This window comes from Monodon monoceros, unplaced genomic scaffold (genome assembly GCF_005190385.1).
Source record: "Monodon monoceros isolate NGI ecotype Baffin Bay Population unplaced genomic scaffold, NGI_Narwhal_1 Super_Scaffold_19, whole genome shotgun sequence".
Lineage (NCBI taxonomy): Eukaryota > Metazoa > Chordata > Mammalia > Artiodactyla > Monodontidae > Monodon > Monodon monoceros.
In genome coordinates, this window is record NW_021703775.1 from 48632712 (window position 1) to 48657235 (window position 24524).

The 24524-nt window shown below is 35.0% G+C and overlaps 1 protein-coding gene across 1 annotated transcript in view; it reads right to left on the minus strand.

Moving 5' to 3' along the window:
• Nucleotides 1-221: 221 nt before the first annotated feature.
• The window catches only part of GTF2A1L (general transcription factor IIA subunit 1 like), a 59904-nt gene continuing 35601 nt past the window's right edge, over nucleotides 222-24524 (minus strand). The window contains exons 8-10 of the mRNA XM_029232236.1: nucleotides 8745-9002; nucleotides 7960-8049; nucleotides 222-459 (exon numbers count right to left, since the gene is read on the minus strand). Coding sequence (XP_029088069.1) covers nucleotides 352-459; nucleotides 7960-8049; nucleotides 8745-9002 — 456 coding nt within the window. The 3' untranslated portion in view covers nucleotides 222-351. The remainder of the gene's footprint in view (nucleotides 460-7959; nucleotides 8050-8744; nucleotides 9003-24524) is intronic.

Here is a 24524-nt window from a genome sequence, read left to right on the forward strand (position 1 = left end):
GGGTCTTTTGTAACATGGTTTGGTGAGAGGTGGGAAGAACACCAGCCCCAATCTAATAATTGATACTGACTTCACCATGAAGGGGAACTGGAGTCTGATTTAAATTTTACTTCAACATTAAAGAAATATGACATTTTTTCATGCTACATCACACCCGATACATCTATGCTTTGTAATGGTATAGACAATGGGGGTTAAAAAAGAAAAACCTGTTCAAACAGTTTGAAATGTAAAATGAAAGAAATGTAAAACTGTATATTTGTATTTGCATCTAATTTTATTAAATTCCACGCAGGGAACAACATGTGATATAGTCCCACTGATCTTAGTGATGTACTGAGCTCATCAGTTTTACCACTCTGCATCACCAACGGCTTTTGCAAATACATAGTCTCTCCCTCCAAAACACATAATACCATCTTTCAAATAGAATTTCCATTTGTTCTTGCTTCGATGAATCTGGAGGGAGAAAAACAGCCTAAATTAATTAAATTTAGAAGTTAAAGGATCATTTACATTTCTTTGCATATCCCATGGGATTATTCTGACCCTAAATGGGAGTTCTTTATAAATAAGACCCTCCTCAAGATAGTGTATTCATTCATTCAGTTCCTATGTGTCAGGTATTGTTTTAGGCATTGGAGATCTATATTAGCTTTTTAAAGAGGAAAATATAGATATAATTTTTTAGAACAGGAAAAAAATTCCTGTCTTTGAAGAGGTTACATTTTAGTAAGGATGGGAGAAACAAACTTAATAAACACGTAAACTATACAGAATATTAAAAGGTGGTTAAGTGTTATGAAAAATAGATCTGGAAAAGGAATATCACAAACACAGAGGTGGGGTTAGAATTTTAAATAGAAGAGTCAGGGTGGGCCTGACTTGTGAAGTAACATTTGAGCAAAGACTTAAAAAGAAGATATTGACTAGAGAGCATTCCAGACAAAGGGAACAGAAGTCCTGAGGAGGGGCATGCCTGGATTGCTCAAGAAAAGCAAAACGTTCACTATGTCTGCAAAGGAATAAACAAGAGAGGATGTAGTTAATATTATCCGGAATGAAAAAATAGTGGTGTTTCATTTCTAAGAAGAAAGTCACAATAACGCACTGAGCAAGGTCTGAAAATACAACTTATAATCTATCAGATTCTATTAGCTATTCTTTGGATTCAGTAAATCAGCCTGATACAAAATTAAAACCAGAAAATCCTACTACCTTAAGAGGTAAGAAATCATACAATCATTGTTACTTCTGGGTAGACCACAAGTGACTATTTTAAAAATGTAGAAATATATGATCTGAAATCAAGGGTAAAAATTAAACCTAGGTGTTGACTGCAAATAGTCAAATCAAGGAAGAAAAGCCTGTGACTAGTATTTGGATGCATTTTGTGAAGCATAAGAAAATACAAAGGATAAACCCTCTATTTGTGTGTGGGGGAAATGGCCTGGCGACAGAAAATTTCTTTTCTGAGTTTGACTTCCAAATTTCCACTTGCACTTATCTTAAGTCTCGGGGAACACAACAGTGACAACAGAATCCTTAACAAAGATGATAAAATCTGGCCAGAATTAGGAAAAGAACAACGGTAGAAGCAGCAGCAACAACTCATCCCAGTAGCTTTATCTAGTGACTACATTATTCTAGAAATGCAACAATGGTTCAAAATTAGGAATTTACTAGTACAAACACTATATTACTAGACCTAAGGAGACAAATAATATAATCATCTTCAGTGATGTTGAAAAGCTTTTGATAAAACTCATGCATTATAGATTTTTTTCTTTTAAACTAAAATAAGAAAGACTATGCCCTACAAACATACACACACACACATACCCCTACCTCAACCCAAAAGCCGTGACTTACTGCTTAGTGCGGAAACCCTAAAAGTACTCCCGCTCAAGTCAGGACATAGACAAGAATACCCACTCTTAACCAACTTTTCACTCTAGAGTACTAGCCAATACAATTAGACGAGAAGAAAGAACTACAGAGATAAATATTGGAAGAGATGAACTAAATTTGCAGATGCAATGACTGGATGTCTGAAAAACCTAAGATAATCAATTTAAAATGACTAAATAAGAATTCAGTATTGATACAAAATTAATAAACTGAAATTCATTGCCTTCAAATACTGATATATAAGCAACAGTTAGAAGATATAAAGAGCCCGTTTACCACAGCAACAAAAGAGATAACATAATAAGGAAAAAAATTTTTTAAATACTTGATCTACTGGCACCATTCAATATATCCTCTTTGAAATATTTTCCTTACTTGGCTTCTAGAACATTCCTGGCTTTCCGCATGACTCTTTGGCCACTCCTTTGATTCCTCCTTCTCTCTCTTACCTCTCAATTTTATAGTGTACCAGGACTCTTCTTTCTGTTGATATTCACTCTCTTGGTGATCTTATCTAATCTCATGGCTTTAAACATCATCTATATGCTGATGACTCTCCAAAATTATATCTCTAGCTCACACCTCTCCCTTAAACTCCAGATTCTCATTCAACTGCTTCAGCACCTCTTCATAAATGTCCAATAAACATCTCAAGCAAGTTTAAAACAAGGACACTATTATACTCTCCCCCAAACCTCACAGTCTTCTGCATCTCAGTGAGGAATGGCCACTCATTCTTCTCATTCAGGCCAGAAATCTTGGACACAATCCTTACACCTCCTACTCACACCTCATATCCAGATCCATCAGTAAATGTTAGTTCTACCTACAAAGCATATTCCAACCACTTCTACCACCTCCACTACTATTACTCTTGTCTAAGCCACCATCCTCTCTCACCTGGATTAGTATGTCTCATGACTAGTTTCCCTATTTTCACCCTTGTCTTCCTCTTAGTCTACTCTAAACATGGTAGCCAGTCTACTTTTACTATGGCCCTACTAAAAACATAAACCAGATATCATTTCTATGCTCAAAACTTTCCAATGACTTCTCATCCAAAAAATAAAGTCCTTAAAATGGACTGTAAGATCCTGCTCTTCCCCTCACTTACTGCTCTGCTCTCCTCATTGTTCCCTGAACACACAGGTATTCGTCTACCTCAGGACTTATGTATTATTTACTGTTCCCTCTGTCTGAAATGATTACATCCAAATATCCTCATGGTTCATTCTCTTACCTCCATTTTTAAAAAAATTTTTTTTAATTTATTTGGTTGCACCAGGTCTTAGTTGTGGCAGGCGGGCTCATTAGTTGCACCTTGCCAACTCCTTAGTTGTGGCATGTGAACTCTTAGTTGTGGCATGCATGTGGGATCTAGTTCCCTGACCAGGGATCAAACCCAGGCCCCCTGCACTGGGAGCATGGAGTCTTAACCACTGCGCCACCAAGGAAGTCCCCTCTCTTACCTCCTTTTGATCTTTACCCAATCACATTCTCAGTAAGGCCTCCCCTGGACATCACATCCAAAACTGCAACCTACCTCTCCTTAACATCACTAAAATACTAAATTCTATTAATTCAATGTTAATTAATTACAAGCTATTGCCCACAATGCAGTACCACAAAGAATACTATATCCATAATAGTCTAGAAAATTATTTGTGACTCTAAGAAATGCATATATAATCTAGTGTCTATACAGCACAATACACTGTTTATAGAACACAATACACTGTTTATAAGAATCTAAAAGAACTTTCAAACCAAGACCAGTCCCTTTTCTATTACCTATTCCTTCTTATGCTTATGTTTACCAGCATCTAAATTGCCATTTTCTATCTATAAAAAATGTTATAGGAGAGAAAATTATCTTATTTTTAGAGGAAAGGATTCATTTTTTACAGCAATTCAAAGAACCATCCTCCATCTCCCCTGAGTATATTGAAATTGTTACTGAAAACAAGTCAAAGATGTAAATATGCATTAGTCATCAGGGAAATGCGAATCAAAACCACGAGATACCACTTCACACCCACTAGGATGGCTAGAATCAAAAAGTCAGATAACAAGTGTTAGTGAGAATGTAAAGCAATCTAAACCATCATACACTGCTGATGGGAATGAAAAATGGTACAGCCACCTTGGAAAACAGTCTGGTAGTGCCTCAAATTATTACCATATGACCCAGGAATTCCACTCCTAGGTATTTACCAAGAGAAATGAAAATATATATTCACAAAAAACTTGTACATGAATACTTATAGCAGAATTCTTCATAATAGCCAAAAGGTGGAAACAACTCAAATATCACTCAACAGATGAATGGATAAACAAAATGCGGTATATCCATTCAATGGACTAGTATTCATCAATAAAAAGGAATGAAGAACTGTTACAAGCTATAATATGGATGAATCTTGAAACACAGTGTGAAATAAATGAAACCAGTCATAAAAGACCACATATTATATGATTCCTTTCATATGAAACTCCAGAATAGGGAAATCTACAATGATGGAAAGTACATTAGTAGTTCCTTACTACTGGGGATGGGAGAAAGGGGGCAATATGGGAGTAAGAACTAAAGGGTATGGGCTTTCTTTCTGAGGTGATAAAAATTTTCTAAAATTGACTGTGTTAATGGTTACACATATCCATAAATATACTAAAACCACTGAATTGTACACTTTAAATAGGTGAAGTGTATAGTATGTGAATTATATCTCAAAGCTGCTAAAAAATGTAAATATGAATAAGTTAAGAACACAAAACTGACTACATAATCACAGTTATAGTGTTTAAAAACAAATTTAAGCTGTATTATATTTTAGTTGCTAAAGTTCAATTGCTACTAACCTAATTTTTAGGCTTGAAACCTGATAGACACCTTTAACTCTCCCTTGTCAATCATTCTCTCATGACCAACTAATCACCAAGTACCAATGCTACTTTTTAAATTTTATTGAAGTACAGTTGATTTACAATGTTGTGTTCATTTCTTCTGTACAGCAAAGTGACTCAGTTATACACACACACACACACACACATATTCTTTTTCATATTCTTTTCCATTATGGTTTGTCACAGGATATTGAATATGGTTCCCTGTGCTATACAATAGGGTCCTGTTGTATAATATTATATTATTATAATATATATATTATATTATATATATAACTGCAAACTCCCAATCCTTCCCTCCCCTACTCTCCCTCCCCCTTGTCAACCACAAGTCTGCTCTCTGTAACTATGAGTCTATGTTCGTTTCATAGATATAGTGATTTGTGTCATATTTTAGATTCCATATATAAGTGATATCATATGGTATTTCTTTCTCTTTCTGACTTACTTCACTTAGTATGATAATCTCTAGGTCCATCCATGTTGCTGCAAATGGCATTATTTCATTCTTTTTTATGGCTCAGTAATATTCCACTGTATATATATACCACATCTCCATTCATCTGTCGATGGACATTTAGGTTGTTTCCATGTCTTGGCAATGGTAAATAGTGCTGCTATGAACATGGGGAGGGGTGCATGTATCTTTTTGAATTAGTTTTGTTTGGGTATATGCCCGGGAGTGGGATTACTGGATCATATGGCAACTTTATTTGTAGTTTTTTGAGGAACTTCCATACTGTTTTCCATAGTGACTGCACCGATTTACATTCCCACCAACAGTGTAGGAGGGTTCCCTTTTCTCCACACCTTCTCCAGCATTTGTTATTTGTAAACTTTTTAATGATGGCTATTCTGATCAGTGTGAGGTGGTACCTCACTGTAGTTTTAATTTGCATTTCTCTAATAATTAGAAATGTTGAGCATCTTTTCACATGTCTATTGGCCATCTGCATATCTTCTTTGGAGAAGTGTCTATTTAGGTCTTCTGCCCACTTTTGGATTGGCTTGTTTGTTTTTTTGTTGTTGAGTTGTATGAACTGTTTGTATATTTTGGAAATTAAGCCCTCGTCAGTCACATCATTTGCAAATATTTTCTCCCAGTCTGTAGGTTGTCTTTTCGTTTATTTTTTTTTTACTTAATTTTATTTTTTTTTATTGAAGTATAGTTGACTTACAATGTTGTGCCAATCTCTGCTGTACAGCAAAGTGACTCAGTTATACACATATAGACATTCTTTTTTTTTTAATTCTTTTCCATTATGGTTTATCACAGGATATTGAATATAGTTCGCTGTGCTATACAGTAGGACCTTTTTGTTTATCTTTTCATTTTATTTATGGTTTCCTTTGCTGTGCAAAAGCTCGTAAGTTTGATTAGGTCCCACCTGTTTATTTTTGCTTTTATGTCTATTGCCTTGGGAGACTGGCCTAAGAAAACATTGGTACAATTTATGTCAGAGAATGTTTTGCCTATGTTCTCTTCTAGGAGTTTTATGGTGTCTTGTCTTATATTCAGGCCTTTGAGCCATTTTGAGTTTATTTTTTGTGTATGGTGTGAGGGTGTGTTCTAACTTCATTGACTTACATGTGGCTGTCCAACTTTCCCAACGCCACCTGCTGAAGAGACTGTCTTTTCCTCAGTGTATATTCTACCAAACATACAAAGAAGAACTTATACCAATCCTTCTCAAACTCTTCCAAAAGATTAAAGAGGAAGGAACTCTCCCAAAAATATTTCATGAAGCCACCATCACCCTGATACCAAAACCAGACAAAGACAACTACCAAAAAAGAAAATTACAGGCCAATATCTTTGATGAATATAGATGCAAAAATTCTCAACAAAATATTAGCAAACTGAATCCAACAACACATAAAAAAGGTCATATACCATGACCAAGCTGGATTCATGCCAGGGTCACAAGGATGGTTCAACATTCACAAATCAATCAATGTGATACACCCCATCAACAAAAAAAAAGGACAAAAACCACATGATCACCTCAATAGATGCAGAAAAAGCATCTGGTAAAATTCAACACCCACTCATGATAAAAAACCCTTAGGAAAGTGGTATAGAGGGAACATATCTCAACATACTAAAAGCAATTTATGACAAACCCACAGCCAATATAATACTCAAAGGTGAAAAGCTAAAAGCCTTCCCACTAATATCTGGAACAAGACAAGAATGCCCACTCTCACCACTTCTCTTCAACATAGTATTGGAAGTCCAATGATTCTTCCACCATAATCTCTAACTCTTCCATCCTTAGTCTGGGCTCTGTTACTTTATGTACTATCCCTGTTCTTCTTACTATTTGCCTCTTCCAAATTAGCAAACAATGCCAGTTTTTAAACCCAATTACAATTTTCTCAATATCATCCTCATAAGGTTAATGTCCATCAAATCAAGTTTGAACTTCCCCTACCAGGATTCTGGATTTTCCAATCTGCTCCCACCTCTGTCCACCACCCAGCCTCATTTCCTAACACATTCAAAAGGAAAACACCTCATTCAAGGCAGAGCTGTCTCTTCACTGTCCCTTATAAATTCTACATGCGTTCATTTCTCTGCCTTTTATCAGGCTACTCTACTCTGAATGCCTACTCTCCATACTTATCTATATCCTACAAATCATTCAAGATCTATTTCAAAGCCCCACATCACCCATGAAGGATTTGTGGAGAACTCCAACTACAAACGATTTCTTGCATTTCCTAGCCCCTTTTAGGACTAACTGTCTGTGCCACTTATCATAGCATTTGATTTACATGCCACTCATCTTAGCATTTGATTTATATGCCATGTATTTTAGTATTTGATCTACCTGTCACATATTTTAGCTTTTGATTTACCTACTATCTTATTGTATGCCATTCTATTATTCCATACAGAAACACCTTTCTTCAATAAGACTATCACCTCCATAAGACAAGGCCTATCACTTTTTTGGTATCACCAAGACCACACAGCACAGTGTTAGACCCAAAATACCCTCCCAAATTTATAGAATTACTTAGCTATTTTGAGATTAATTTAACTGAACAGTAACTGATCATCACATTTCCCATTATTTTGCTTATTTTCTACTATAAATGCAATTAATAAACCTAAAGTCTAAAAGGTGAATACAGTACCTTATCATACTGACAGACAATTACATTATCTGTGTCAAACAGGTCCGGCACATCCTGCTCACTAACATCATCCCCAGAATTTAAAGGGTCCTAAAGATGAAAGATACTCATATTAATGAATTTCATGATGCTTTGAATTTTTTAAAGACAGAGGGACATATTCTCTCCCTCCAAGGACACAGAATAGTACTGTATTTAAAAGTCAAACAGCCTGAGTTTGAATCCCAACTTAGTCACTCAATAACCACAAGACTGACCTTTGGCAAGCTACTAAAACTCCTTGTATCTCAGTTTTCTCATCTGCAAAATGAGGACAGTAATAAGACTCATAAAACCCATAAGGCAGTGGTAATATTAAATAACAAAAGGCAGTAAGATTTAGTATGGTATCTGGCACATATGTACGGCACCATAAATGATAGTTAATACATACCACTTACATGCTTCTTAATTATCACATTCCACAAAGATTTCACGGCATTTATTAGGATTAGAGCAGATATGATATGCTTCTACCCTAGCTGCCCTCTTTACCTCCACTCCCATCCCTTAAACCTCTCACTACCTCTAGTTAAGACCAACAAATATAGTAGCTGATTCCTAAATACTTAATACTGAGTTAAATTACAGTTTAAGATTAAAAGTTTAAATACTAGATACAATAAGTCTCATTTTAAAGACAAAAGACAGGATTAACCTTAATTGTTATTCCTCTTGGTTCCAAAGTATATTAAAGTACAAATGCTATAAATTTTAAAAAGTTTCAGCTCAAAAATAATCCTTACCTCTTCCACAAGGTCTACTTGAGGGTCTTCATTATCACTACTGTTGGCCATTGAATCTTCATTTGATATACTGCTGGCTTCTTCAAGTACCTTCAGGTCTCCTGCATCAGTAATCCCTAGAAATTTGTTCTCATCTACATCTCTTGTACTTCCTATTTCATCATTGGAAGCTGTATCTCCAGTTCCATCTATTTGAATTATCTCATTAATATCATCATCAGTTACCTGAAGGCTTAAATCCATCTGAGAATTAGAATCCTAAAAAGAGAAATAAATGCAATAAAGTTTTTTCCTGTCAAACAAGGTATATAAAACATTGGATTACACAAAATATAAAATTACTTAAACAGTTCACAAGTGGCCTCTGAAAACATATTTCTTCCCTGTCAGATGATATTCCCTAATTTTGAATTTTGGAACACCCCTAGCATTTCTATATAAGATGAGAATAACTTTTAAGTTGTAAATAAAGTAAACCCACTTACAGTCATACATAGACAGCAAATCAGTTGACTGTTTTCAGATAATATTTACCAGTTTTTATAAATACTATCTTAAATTTATATACCTCTTAGGTTTTAACTATTTTATTTTAAACAATAATTCAATGAAGTAGAAAGGACAAGTGACATCATGCTCAATGGATAAATAAAAAATATAAAGGATTGTACTAACTAGAATAAGCCAAATACAAAAGGACAAATATAAATCAAAACTGACAGAACTGAAAAGATTAACAGACAAATTCACAAACATAGTTGGAGAATTCAACATTCTTCTTACTAATCAATAAAAAAAGCAGACTGAAATTCAGTAAGAATGTAGAAGAACTGAACAACACAATCAACCAGCATAACCTAATTGGCATTTATAGAATACTCCACCCCCAAAGAGCCAAATGCACATTCTTTTCAAGAGCACACAGAATGTTTACCAAGATGGACCATATTCTGGATCATAAAACAAATCTTGGCAAATTTCACACATACAAAGTATGTTCTCTTAGCACAAAGGAATTAAACCAGAAATCAGTAACAGAAAAATCTGGAAAATCCTCAAATATTTACAAATTAAACAACGCATTTTTAAATACGCATGGGTCAAAGAAGAAGTCACAAGGGAAATTAAAACATAATTTTAATTGAATGCAAACAAAAACATTACATTTCAAAACCTGAGATGTAGCTAAAGCAGTGCCTAGAGGGAATTTATAGCATTGCATGACTATATAAGAAAAGAAGCAAGTCTCAATCAGTGGCCTAAAATTCTACCTTAAGAAACTAAAAAAGAGAAGACCAAATTAAGCTCATAGCAAATAAAGAAATAAAGATAAAAAGAAAAATACATGAAACTGAGAACAGAAAAAGTCAATTAGACCAAAAGTTCATTCCTTGAAAAGATGAATAAAAATGAAAAAACGTAGCCAGACTAACAAAAAGAGAAAAGAAACGATATTACTAATTAAGGATAGGGTGTCACCATAGATCCCCAAAACATTAAAAGGATAAGGAAACTGTTTTAGATCATTTGGGCTGCTATAACAAAATACCATAAACTAGGTAGCTTATTAACAATGGAAATTTATTTTTCACAATTCTGGAGGCTGAGAAGCCTGAGATCAAGGCACCAGCAGATTTGGTATCTGGTAGAGCCCACTTTCTGGTTCACAGACAATGGCTTCTCACTGTGTCCTCATATGGCAGAGGGGCTAGGGAGCCCTGTGGGGTCTCTTATAAGGTAACTAATCCCATTAATTGAAGACTCCATCCTCATGACCTAATCGTCTCCCAAAGGCCCCACCTCCTAATTACCATCACCTTTTGGGGGTTAGGATTTCAACATATTAATTTGGGGGTTACATAAACATTCAGACTGATGTAAGGCAATTTACAAAAATTGTATGGCTGTATAGTAGCAATAAACAATTGGAAACTGAAATTAAATAACAGCACTATTTAAAGCAGCAAGAGAAAAGCAACTCATCACATACAAGGGATCCTCGGTAAGATAACAAGCAGATTTCTCACCAGAAACTTTGAAAAGAAAAAGGCAGTGGTATGACATATATTTAAAGTGCTGAGGGACTTCCTTGGTGGTCCAGTGGTTAAGATTCCACGCTTCCAATGCAGGGGGCATGGGTTCGATCCCTGGTCAGGGAACTAGGATCTCACGTGCCATGTGGTGTGGCCAAAGAAAAAGAAAAAATAATGAAGTGGTGAAAGAAAAGACTAAACTAGGAATTCTATATCTGGGAAACTGTCCTGCAAATAAGGCATTTCCAGATAAAAGCTGAAGGAGTTCATTACTACTAGGTCTACCCTACAATAAATACTAAAGGGAGTCCTTTAAATCGGCATGAAAGGAAGCTAGACAGTAATCTGAAGCCACACAAAAATATAAAGTTCTCTGGTAAAGATAAATACAATGACAAATATAAAAACCAGTATTATTATAATTTTGTTTTGTTAACTGTACTTTTTAGTCCTCTATGAGATTTAAGAGATAAGAGCATTAAGAAACTGTAATTATAAATCTATATCGAGTACACAATATATAAAGACATAATTTGGGACATCAGTAATATAAAGTGGGGGAGGGTAGAGCTGAAAAGAAGCAGAGTTTTTATATGAAATTAAAGGTGAGTTGGTATCAGTTCAAAATAGATTATTACAACTTTAAGATGCTATAAGTAATCTCCATGATAACCACAAAGAAAATATCTATAGAGAACACACAAAAGGAAATGAGAAAACAATCAAAATGTGTCATTACAAAAAAACTACACACAAAAGAATGTAATAAGGGAGGAAATAAGGGAGAAAATAAGGGACAAGAAAGCTAAAAGACACACAGAAAACAAAATAGCAAGAGTAACCTCTCCCCTATTAGTAATTACTTTAAACGTAAATGGATTAAACTCCCCAACCAAAAGCAACAGACTGGCAAAATGGATAAACAGTATCCAGTTACATGCTGTCTACCAGAGACTCACCTTAGGTCTAAGGACACACAAGGTTGAAAGTAAAATGATGGAAAAAGATATTCCATGCAAATAGTAACCACAAGAGTTGGGGAAACTATGCTAATAACAGACAAAATAGACTTTAATTCAAACACTGTTACAAGAAACAAATTTACATAATGATAAAAGAATTAATTCACCAAGAAGATATAACAATTACAAATATATATGCACCAAACATCAGAGCTCCTAAATATATGCAACAAAAAGGGAGAAACAACTCTGCAGTAATAGTAGGAAACTTTAATACTCCACTTTCAATAATGAATAGAACCACCAGACACAATATCAATAAGGAAATAAAGAACTTGAGCATGACAGACTAACTGTACCTAACAAACATATACAAAACATGCAAAATAGCAGGATACACATTTTTCTCAAGTACACACAGAACGTTCTCCAGGATAGGCCATAAATTAGGCCACAAAACAAATCTTAGTATTTAAAAGGACTGAAATCATACAAAGTATCTTTTCTGATCACAATGGAATGAAACCAGAAATTAACAGCAGAAGGAAAACTGGAAAATCCACAAGATGTAGAAGTTAAACAACAGTCTCAAAAAAAAAAAAATCAATGGGTCAAAGAAGAAACAACAACAAAAAATCTTTTGTCAAAAGATAAAAAAAAATCTCGAGACAAATGAAAACACAGCATACCAAAACATATGGGATTCTGCAAACGAAGTGCTAAGAGAGAAATTTATAGCTGTAAATGCTTATATTAAAAAAGGAGAAAGATCTCAAATTAACGACCTTAAGGAACTAGAAGAAGAACAAATAAAGCCAAAGCTAGCAGAAGGAAGGAAATAATAGCAATTAGGGCAGAGATAAAGTAAAGAATAGAAAAACAGTAGAGAAACTAAACAAAACCAAAAAAGATCAATAAAATTTATAATCCTTTGGCTAGATTGATGAAGAAAAAAAGAGAGAAGACTCAAATAACTAAAATCAGAAATAAAGAAACTTTACAAGTGATTTTACAGGAATAAAAAGAATTATAAGACTAACTGTATGTCAACAAATTGGATAACCTAGATGAAATGAACTAATTCCTAAAAACACAAAACCTACCAAGACTGAATCATGAAGAAAGAGAAAATATTAATAGACTTATAACCAGTAATGAGATTCAATTAGTCATCAAAAACCTCTCAACAAAGAAATGCCCAGGACCAGATGGCTTCACTAAAGAATTCTACCAAACACTCAAAGAAGAATTAACACCAATCCTCAAAAATCTTCAACAAGGGAATTATCTGGCAGTCCAGTGGCTAAGACTTTGCACTCTCACTGTGAGGGCCCAGGTTCAGTCCCTGGTCAGGGAACTAAGATCCCACAAGCCACACAACATGGCCAAAAAAAAAAAAAAAAATCCTCAACAAAATACTAACAGAATTCAACAGCACATTAAAAGGATCATACACCATGACCAAATGAGATTTATTCCTGAAATGCAAAAGTGGGTCAACATATGAAAAATCAATGTAATACAACACATTAACACATTGAAGAGGGGAAAAAACGACAGTCACCTAAACTAATGCAAAAAAAGCATTTGACAAAATTCAACACCCTTTCATGATTTAAAAATAAAAACAAACACTCAAACTAGGAATAGAAAGAAATTACCTCAACATAATAAAATTGACCTATGAGAAACTCTCAGCTAACAGCATATTCAATGGTGAAAACTGAAAGCTTTTCCTCTAAAATCAGGAACAAGGCATGGATGCCCACTCTTGCCACTTCTATTCAACATAGTACTAGATGTCCTAGCTAGGGCAATTAAGCAAGATAAAGAAATAAAAGGCATCCGAATTAAAAAGGAAGTAGTAAAACTGGCTCTGTTTGCAGATGACATAATGTTCTATGTACAAAACCCCCAAAATTCCACACACACACAAAAATGTTAGAACTAATGAATTCAGCAAAATGTACAAAATACAAAACAACATACAAAAATCAGTTGCATTTCTATACACTAACAATTAACAACCTGAAAACAAAGTTAAGAAAGCAATTCCATTTACAAAACCACCAAATAGAATACTTAGGAGTAAACATAACCAAGGAGGAAAAAGACTTGTTCACTAAAAACTACAAAACATTGCCAAAAGGAGTTAAAAATGATACAAATAAATGGGAAGACATTCCATGTTTATGGATTAGAAGAGTTAATATTATTAAAATGTTGATACTACCCAAAGACAACTAAGATTCACTGCAATCCCTACCAAAATCCAAATGACATTTTTGGTGCGAATGGAATAGTAAAGCATCTTGAATTTCATATGGAATCTCAAGGGACCCTGAATAACCAAAACAGTCTTGAAAAAGAAAACACAAGTTGGAGGTCCCATTCATCCTGATTTCAAAGCTTGCTACAAAACTACAGTAGTCAAAACAGTGTATTTGCATAAAGACAGACAAAAGACCAATAGAACAGAGAGACCAGAAATAAACTCTCACATATATGGTCAAATGATCTTCTACAAAAGTGACAAGACCATTCAACAGGGAAAGGACAATCTTTTCAACAAATGCTAAGAAAACTAGATATCCACATGCAAAAGAATGAAGTTGGTCCCCTACCTTACACCATATACAAAAATTAACTCAAAATGGATTAAAAAGTTAAACGTAAGAGCTAAAACTACAAAACTCTTAGGAAAAAAATCATAGAGGAGAATCTTCATGACACTGAATTTGGGAATAATTTCTTAGATATGATACCAAAAGCATAGGCAAAAAAAAAAAAAAGATAAAATGGACTTCATCAAAATTAAAACCTTTGTGCATCAAAGGACACTATCAACAAAGTGAAAAGGTAACCCACAAAATGGGAGAAAATATTTGCAAATCATATATCTGATGAGTTAATATCCAGAATATATTTTAAAACGCGTACACTCAACAACAAAACGAAAAACTTGATTTAAAAATGCGCAAAGAACTTAGACATTTCTCCAAAGAAAATATACAAATGGCAATAAGCACATGAAAAGATGTTCAGTATCACTAATCATTAGGGAAATGCAAATCCAAACCACAATAAGATACCACCTCATACCCATTAGGATGGCTATTATCAAAGAAAAAAAACAAACAGAAAATAAGTGTTGGTGAGAATGTGGAGAAATTGTGTACTGCTGGTGGGAATGTAAAATGGTGAAGCTGCTATGGAACACTACAGTAGTTCCTTAAAAAATTATAAACAGAATTGTCATATGACCCAGCACCATATCTGGCTATATATTTGAAAGCAGGGAATCAAGGAGACATTTGTATACCCAAGTTTATAGTAGCATTAGACACAACTGTCAAAAGGTATAAGCAATCCAAGTGTTCATGGATGGATGAATGAATTAACAAAATACAGTATATACACACAATGGAATGTTATTTAAGCATAAAAAGGAAGAAAATTCTAATATATGCTACAACATGGATGAACACGAGACATTATGCTAAGTGAAAAGGGACACAAAAGGACAAATACTATTTGACCTCCTGCTTTGAGATACCTATAGTCAAATTCATAGAGACAGAAAGTAGAATGGTAGCTGCCAGGGGCTGGGGGAAGATACAAATGGGGAGTTATTGTTCAATGGGTACAGAATTTCAATTTGGGAAAATAAAAAATGTTCCAGAGATGGATGGTGAGGACTGTTGCACAAGAATGTGACTGCACCTAATGCCACTGAACTGTACAGTAAAAAATGGTTAAAAGGTAAATTTTTACAATAGACAATAGACAAAATCAATGGTGTAAACTGTCGAGTATGTGGTAAAACTGATAAAGAGTGTTGGTGGCAGGAAAAATTGCACAACCTCTTGAAACTATTGTGGCAATGTACTTGAAGAACCACGGAAATTTTTAGCTTTTTTCCTCAATAATCCTATCTTTGAAAATAATATTTTTTAAATTAATGCAAATGAAGCTTAAAATATAAATAACGTTGTGCTTTATGGTGTGTATTATTATTTATGACAGCACCCAAAACCATGAAACACTTAGATAAAAATAGAATATGTGCAATATATGTATGTTGAGAACTATAAAACTTTAAAAGTCAAAGACCTAAATAAAAATGTAGCAATAAATTGGAACACTCATTGTGAAGATGTCAGTTCTCCCCTTGTTGATCTATAGATCCAACAAAACCCATATCAGAATCCCAGCAGCTTTTTTTGTAAAAAATGACAAGCTCATTCTAACATTTATATGGAAAAGCAAAGAATTAGAATAACCAAAATAACTTTGAAAAAGAATAAAGTTAAGAAACTCGGGGCTTCCCTGGTGGCGCAGTGGTTGAGAATCTGCCCGCCAATGCAGGGGACACGGGTTCGAGCCCTGGTCTGGGAGGATCCCACATGCCGCAGAGCAACTAGGCCCGTGAGCCACAACTACTGAGCCTGCACAACTGGAGCCTGTGCTCCGCGACGAGAGAGGCCACGACAGTGAGAGGCCCACGCACCACGATGAAGAGTGGCCCCCACTTGCCACAACTAGAGAAAGCCCTCGCACAGAAACGAAGACCCAACACAGCAAAAATAAATTAATTAATTAATAAACTCCTACCCCCAACATCTTCTTTAAAAAAAAACAAACAAGAAACTCATACTCTCTGATGTCCAGACTTACTACAAAGCTGACATAATCAAGACAGTGTGGTGCTAGTGAAAAGATAGACACATGAATTAATGAAACAGAGTGGAAGTCCAGATATAAACCAACATACATTATGATAACTGATTTTCATTAAAGGTGAACGTGCTTTAAACACTCAATGTGATTTAGGCAACTCAATGGAGACAGGGTAGTCTTTTTAACAAATAATGCTAAAACAACTGAATATCCATATGCAAAAAAAAAAAAAACCTAAACCCTAACCTTGCACCACACACAAAAATTAACTCAAAAACGGATCACAGTCCTAAATGTAAAATCCATAAAGTTTTTAGAAGCATTCAATGATCTTCACAACCTTTGGTTAGATAAGACACATTAGCAGAAATCAAAAGGAAAAAAGAATAAATTAGACTTCATCAAAATCACAAACTTCTCCTCTCCTAAAGAGAGCGTTAAATAGCAAGGACATGAAGCAACTACAACTCTTACCCATTGGTAGCAGAAATTTGCATTCCACCATACACTGCTGCTGGGAATACAGCCACTTTGGAAATGAGTTTGGCAGCTTCTTATAAGCATACAGGTATCATATGACCTAGAAATCCCACTCCTACGTATTTACTCAAAAGTAAAGAAAACCTAAGTCCACACCAAAAAGGAAGGAAGGGAGGGAGCGAGAGAGAGAGGAAGGGAGGAAACCCACAAACCCACACATGAATGTTTTTAGGGGATTCATTCACAAATGCCCAAACTGGAAACATCCAAATGTCCAAATGGTGAATGGATAAACAAATTGTGGCACAATGGAATATACTAATATATGCAAAAACATGAATGAATTGTGAATATATCATATTAAAGTTACATAATGCATGATTCCATTTGTTTGACATTCTGAAAAAGGCAAGCCTATACCAAAAGAAAACACATCAGTGAGTGCCAGGGACCAGATGTGAAGGGAGGGTATTGGCTACACAGGGGCCTAAGAGACCTCTTTGGGGTGATGGAAATGTTCTGTATCTCAACTGTGATACTGGTTATATAACTCCAAGTGTTTTGTCAAAATTCATATGTACATCTAAAAACTGTATACCTAAATAAAGGTGAACTTTACTGTATGTAGATACTACCCCAATAAATCTGATTGTGTGAAAAGTAAATTATGGTAAGGTTAGTCCTGGGCCTAAATCACATGTTGGAATTGGCTTTTCATGTTAATAGCAACAAGTACTGAAAACCTTAAACCGCAAGATCTTTTGTTACAAAATGAATCAGCGCTCCCATGGTACTTTACCAGATTAGTATAAGCTTATTAAGGAATATTAAAGATTCCAGGACTCTTGTAATTGAATTCACGTAGCATCATCTTATTTTGCCTATATCAGTGAGGTCCTCTTTATTCTGGGAAAGGAGTAAGATTACAAATCCAAATTTAATATCAATAACTGCAAAAGAGTTTCGTCACTTTCAACTTCTTTCTTCAGAAGCACTTCCACCAAGCATGAGAAAGTTCATATGATTATCTGACTCCAATCTCCTTTTCCAAGGTGGTAGTTTAACCAAAATAGCAGGCAGTTTTGCAGCAACATCCATAATTGATACCGCAGGCCCATGAACAGAAAGATTTAAGCCTTTCATATGGCAAACATCCACTACATAGATCAATGAAATCCTCCAAGTCAAATTGTTATTAGGAGGTTTCCACTGTCTCTCAACAATAGTTAATGTCTCCCCAAGGATCAATTAAGGGCTTCAAGTACTGTCCTTTGAAAAGCCATAAAAAATTTGCATAAAAAAGAATAGAACATTTTCCCCACACTTTTTGACAAATGTCTTGGAAAAGATAATGACTGGAAATTAAATTGGAAATCATTAAATCAATTTAAATCATTAAATTGGAAAATTTAATAATTCAATTAAATTCTAATGCATTTGAGTGTCACGGCAGCCGACAAAACTTCTTTTAGAATTATTGGCTGGGTCTCAGCACTAAGGTATGCCATGTGCTGAAAAAGACATTGAAATGCTCTCTCCACTGAAGCAGCAAAACCATGTGTTGCCAAGCATCTCAGGGGCTCCATCAGTACAGAGAGTACCAAATTCTGTTAATCTATAAAAACTTCATTATTACAAAGATGTCAGTTTCCAGTTTCAAAAAAAGGTCTCACAACACAGGAATTTTTTACTGTGCCAATGTGCAAATATGATTAAAATCAGATGTCGGCTGCCCTGAGAAGTACTGGTATTTTTATCCTGCTGAATGTTAAGGAAAAGTCACTGCTGATTCTTCTATGAGTTCTGGCTGAACGTGAAGAAATGTCAACAGTTCTAGTGCAGATGATGTCATCTGACAGAAGCACTGCTTTAGTTTTCTTTCTCTGCTCTAAACAAACCAGCTCAATGATTTCCAAGATTCTCAGCTTCACCCAAGGTCTTTTCAATTGCATACAGCTTCTGTGGCTGGGCAGTACAATGAGCAAATGCATAGGACGCTTCAAGATAAAGCTTTATTTGCCAAATACAGCTTCCAACCTCTTCAACTTAAGCTTTCCCCTAATGAAAGGACAATATTTTTCTAATGGTTGGTAAGGACTGATACAACTTCATATGCATATGTGGGAATAAAGATAAAACAGGAGAAGCCTAAGCTATAACATATTTTCTCTTCACATTTTCAAACTAAACTATGTGAAATTCAGTTGCCTATAATCATAATGGAAGGGTACATCTTTAATTCTTAACAGAAACTTAATCCAGCTATCTCCCACAACATAATGGCAATAATGATTATATATTACCTAACCATGTACAGTAGCATCCCATGCCACTCTACTCTTATTTGGGATGAAATATACCTCAACATATTCTGACAAATACAAAAAAAAAGTATCTTGTTAAATTGGCTTTTTTCCTCTAAAGAAATAAAAATGTCATGTATCTTGTTAAATTGGTTTTTTTCCTCTAAAGAAATAAAAATGTCACATACCTGGTTTAAAAATCTGATTTAGAGATATTCATTTAGAAGTAGCATACAGTGACTCAAAAAAATATGTGCTCAATTAACTGAATCATGAATTCAAATAACTATTGGTATGATATTTTATCTTTTAGAAGAGTATCAGAATGGATTGGAAAATAAAAGCTCTTAAAGTTATATATTCTGTAATTCCCTCACTCCATCCATTTTTCATTCATAAATTGATATTTAGCTAGATCAGTCGTTCTTAATCTTAACTATGTATTACAATCACCTCAGAAAACTCCAACAATAGTAAATGGACCCCACTCCAGACCAATTAGATCCATATCCCTTGGGGCGGACTTGAACATTTTTTTAATGCCCCAATAATTCTAATATTTAGCCAGAGTTGAGAACTATTGAGCCAAGTAAACTAGTCATAGATCCTCTTTTTTTAAAGAGAATATATATAAGAATATATATGTGTGTGTGTATTCTTAGGTGTTGGGTATACAAAGATTAATAAAATGTACCTCTCGATGCACACAGGACATTTTAATGCATCTCTTAACTACATTATGACAGATACATACATAAGGTGCTATGATAACACAGAAGAGATACATCCAACCTAATAATGAAAGGGGAGAGGGCAGATAGAAAGGTATTAAGTAAGATTTCTGGAGGAAGTAATAAATGGGTAAGTAGGAATTAACTTTGTTGTTTCCTGCCTCTCTTTGCTTTTGTTATCCCCTCTGCTTTGTGCCTGGCTTTTCTGCCGCCATCCTTTCTTGCGGTTAACACAGATCATTGCTCACAGTTTGTTGTTACCAATAAAGTAGTAGGCATGAAATAAAGAGCAAATAAGAAACTCTGGCCAAAAAAGAACATGGAGGTCCTCATATGCCACATTAAGAATACTGACCTAAAAAAAAACAGACTGCCAGATATTTCTCAGGCAAAGATAGGTTTATTCAGGATCAGCAGAAATGTGGGGTGTGCAACCATGGCGAGCCACATGCAAGTCCCCTCGAAGGAAGAAAGCTTATATAGAGAAGAAAAGGAAGTTGGGAGGGCTACAGTAAACAGAGTCCACAGCTCTTCATTGGTTAAGTTGTTGTCAGGATAGAAGCAGAGTCTTCTAGTTGAGCTCTGCTATTGTCACAGGGCATGAGAGTGCCCCCCTCAGGTCTCCCAACTCTATTTAATTGAGATTTCTGTTTATTAATTTTTTTTTCAAGGAGCTTAAATTTTATCCTGTAGCTGATAGGCAGTCAGCGACATGTTAAGCAGGCTGCATGCTGAGTAAATCGATGGTAGCCATGAGGAGCAGAGGTCATAGCTAATACTCACTGAGCTCTTACCATCTGCTAGGCAGTATACTGCTGAGCACTTCACACTGATTATCTCACATAATCCTCCCACCACCACAATTCTATGGTAGCTACTACTATCTTTATTTTACAAACGAGGAAGTAGTAGCTTGCCCAAGTCATGTAGTTATTGAGGGATAGAGAAGGAATTCAAAACATTTCTGATCCCTGAAGCCTTTAACCTCTAGGATGGATGGATTGGAAGGAGTGGAGTAAGAACCAGCAGAGACTACAGGCTAATAAATTAGTTAGAAACTATATTGTCCCAATTGAGAGACAATTAGGGCAATGGCAGTAGGGATGGAGAAGAGGAAAAAGATTCCAGAAATATTTGGTTTTAAAAGTTGTCAAAAGTTATATGATTCAGCCTTTAAAAGGAATTAAATTCCCATATATGCTACATGAATGACCCTTGAAAATGTGCTAAGCAAACTAAGCCAGTCACAAAAGTACAAATATTGTATGATACCACTCACGAGGTACCTAGTAGTAGTCAAATTTATAGAAACAAAAAGTAGAAGTTACCAGGAGCTGAATGGAGGGGATAATGGGGAGTTATTGTTTAATGGGTACAGAATTTCAGTTTGGGATGATTAGAAAGTTCTAGAGATGGATAGTAGTGATGGTTGCACAATAATGTGAACATGCTTAATGCCATTGAACTGTACACCTAAAAATGGTTAAAATGGTAAATTTTATGTTATACCGAGGTCCCTTGAACAACATGGGTTTGAAATGCGCAGGTCCATTTATACGTGGATTGTTTTCAATAAATACATACTACAAGGTCTGTGACTGGTTGAATCCGTGGATGCGGAGTCACGGATACAGAGGGTTAACTATAAAGTCAGACGCAGATTTTTGACTGCGTGGAGCTCAGTGTCCCTAACCCTTGCACTGCTCAAGGGTCCACTGTATATACTTTACAAATTTTTTTTTCAATTTTTAAAATAATTTTTAAAGGACTTCCCTGGCAGTCCAGTGGTTAAGCCTCTGCACTCCCAGTGTAGGGGGCACAGGTTCGATCCCTGATTGGGGAACTGGGATCTCACATGCCACGTGGCGTGGCCTAAAATAAATAAATAAAAATAATTCTCGGGCTTCCCTAGTGGCGCAGTGGTTGAGAGTCCGCCTGCCGATGCAGGGGACACGGGTTCGTGCCCCGGTCCGGGAAGGTCCCACATGCCGCGGAGCACCTGGGCCTGTGAGCCATGGCCGCTGAGCCTGCGCGTCTGGAGCCTGTGCTCCACAACGGGAGAGGCCACGACAGTGAGAGGCCCGCGTACCGCAAAAAAACTAATAATAATTAAAATAATAATAATAATTCTCAAAAGCACATGACATAAGGAGGATGAGGGGGAAAGGGGGCCAAAAAGTCATTGTAGTCCTTAGCTTGGGAAACCAGGTGGGCAGTGGTACTATGCAGTATCTCTGATGAGGAAACAACGACTTATTATAACATTCAGGGAGAGCTGTCTAGAAAGGAAACAGACATGAGAATGAAGCTCAAAGGAATAACTGGGCTGAAAATGCAGTCATCAACAAGCAGGTCACAGTTAAAAACCACGATAATGCATGAGATTGCCCAGGGAAAACATAAAGTAAGAAGAGAAATGGGCTGAGGATAGAACCTTAGGAAACAGCAAGGTCAGATAAAGAGGAGCTCACAAAGGAGATAAGAGGAAGCAGTCAGAAAGGTAAATAATTAAAAGAGAAGGTAGCAGAAATGATAATATTTGGGAGAGAGGGCAATGAACATGGTGGGGAGAGCCAGCAAGAAATAAAAAGGAGCTGGAGAAGATACACCACCATACCCATTTCTCTCCTTCTGCTCCTACTTTTTGCAGTTCCAGTGAAGACCTGAGTTTCTAATTTTCTATAGCACTATAAGATTAGCAAACAAAATTCCTACACTGAGGAAAAACTTAACATAGTAATATGCACTTTAAAACAGGAACACGTCAAAAATTGTCAGGAATATATTTTATGAAACAGTAATAATGCTAAACCTACATAAAAACTTAAGATCTCTGGCAGTCTATACAGGAAAAGTAAATAAGTAGGGCTAATTGTAACTTGCTTTAAGCAATAAGAATTTCTGAAAAGCTACTTATAGAGAGCTATTTATAAAATTTTCTGAAAATTAAATCAGCATAAACTTTACCAGATTACTATTTTAAGTTAACCTACAGTAAGTTTTTTAAAATGTTATAAATTAAATTCTTTTGACTGTTTGGATGTTTGTGTTTTAAACATAGATTTTAAAACCAAGCAACAAGTTATATGAAAAGTTATCTAATATATCACATGCCCATAAAGCATAATAGCACTAATCTAAAGCTTATTATGGTGACAGAGCTATTAAAAACTCTATATACATCTCTGATAATTCTAAACATTATGAGCTTGGTTTTATGCCCAGTTTACAGACTTATGACTGAATTTCAGAGAGCAACATTACCTAGCTTGCTTGTAAGTGGTAAATCTAGAATTTGAACCTATTGTGGCTTTAAAGCTTAAACTCTTAACCACTAGCCCCTAAACAATCCTTAATCTCCCTTAACTAATCTACTTCCCCATATCAGAACAAAGTACAATGTGACATCTAATAAGTAAGTAGAATAAGTCCTTGAATCATCACACCAGAAATCTTCAAAGTTCATACAGAGTGCAGGAGAAAAATGCCTCTAAAAGTTATATTCCAAGTGATAAAAACAAACGCTTATTTTATAGTTATTTTCCCTCAAAACCAAATGTTTCATAATTATGAGTTTATCCTCCATTTCTTAATTTTATATATTATGTGAAAAATATAATGAACACTCAATAAACATTTTAAACTTATTATACCAAACTAAACCAAAAACAGACTTGCTAAAAGACTTTGAACAGGCTTCATCAAACATCTGAAATATTCTAAAACAAGTCAAATGGTTTCTGATAGACATATTCTTTGTTCATTATCCTTCACTGTACCCTGTACCTTCCCCTTCTATCTAGAAAAATGTTAAGGTGACACTTAGCTACTACATTGCTACAGATTTGTACAGTGGTTCTAAAGGACCACTAAACCATTAGCTAGAGACACAAACCTTTATTTGTCATGTCACTAAATTGTATAAATGGAGTTAGCTGTAAGACATAATTTTACATTTGTAAAAAGATAATGCAAGATTTTTAAATTTTACCATGTGAAATTCTCCATGAATCTTTCTGCCATCACTATGAATTCCTTGGAAATTAATAATGTAAACCTATTTTTAATATGGAAGGCTAATTAGGAGCTATTTTTTAGTGGTTTGAATTCCAAAAGAAATTAAGTTAACTAGTATTTTAGCAAACGGAGAAACAAAGTATTTACTAGCAAGATAATTCCTCATGTAGAGAAAACTTTCACATGGGAGTTTAAGAAAATTAGGTAGAGCAAGAAAAAAAATACTTTGAACCTCTTTTGTATATTAAGTATGACAATGAATTACCTCAAAACACTCATTTAATTACTAGAATGCATTTCTGAATCTTAAATTTTATCTGCAGACACAATGTAAGGGAGAGGTAAATGGATTACCTTAAAACAAATGCAATTTCTTTAAAGAAATATTCTAATTCATTAATTGAAACTAAAAGTTTAGAAATGTTGAGCATTTAGTTATACTAAAAATAATAAAGAAAGAATCTGCTAAAGGGAAAAACAAAACATGCTTTTGAGTAACCTTACAGTTTAAAAAAAAACACTCAGGACATCTAATCACTGGCTACTGTTTATCTCCTAATTCCATTAAATTGAA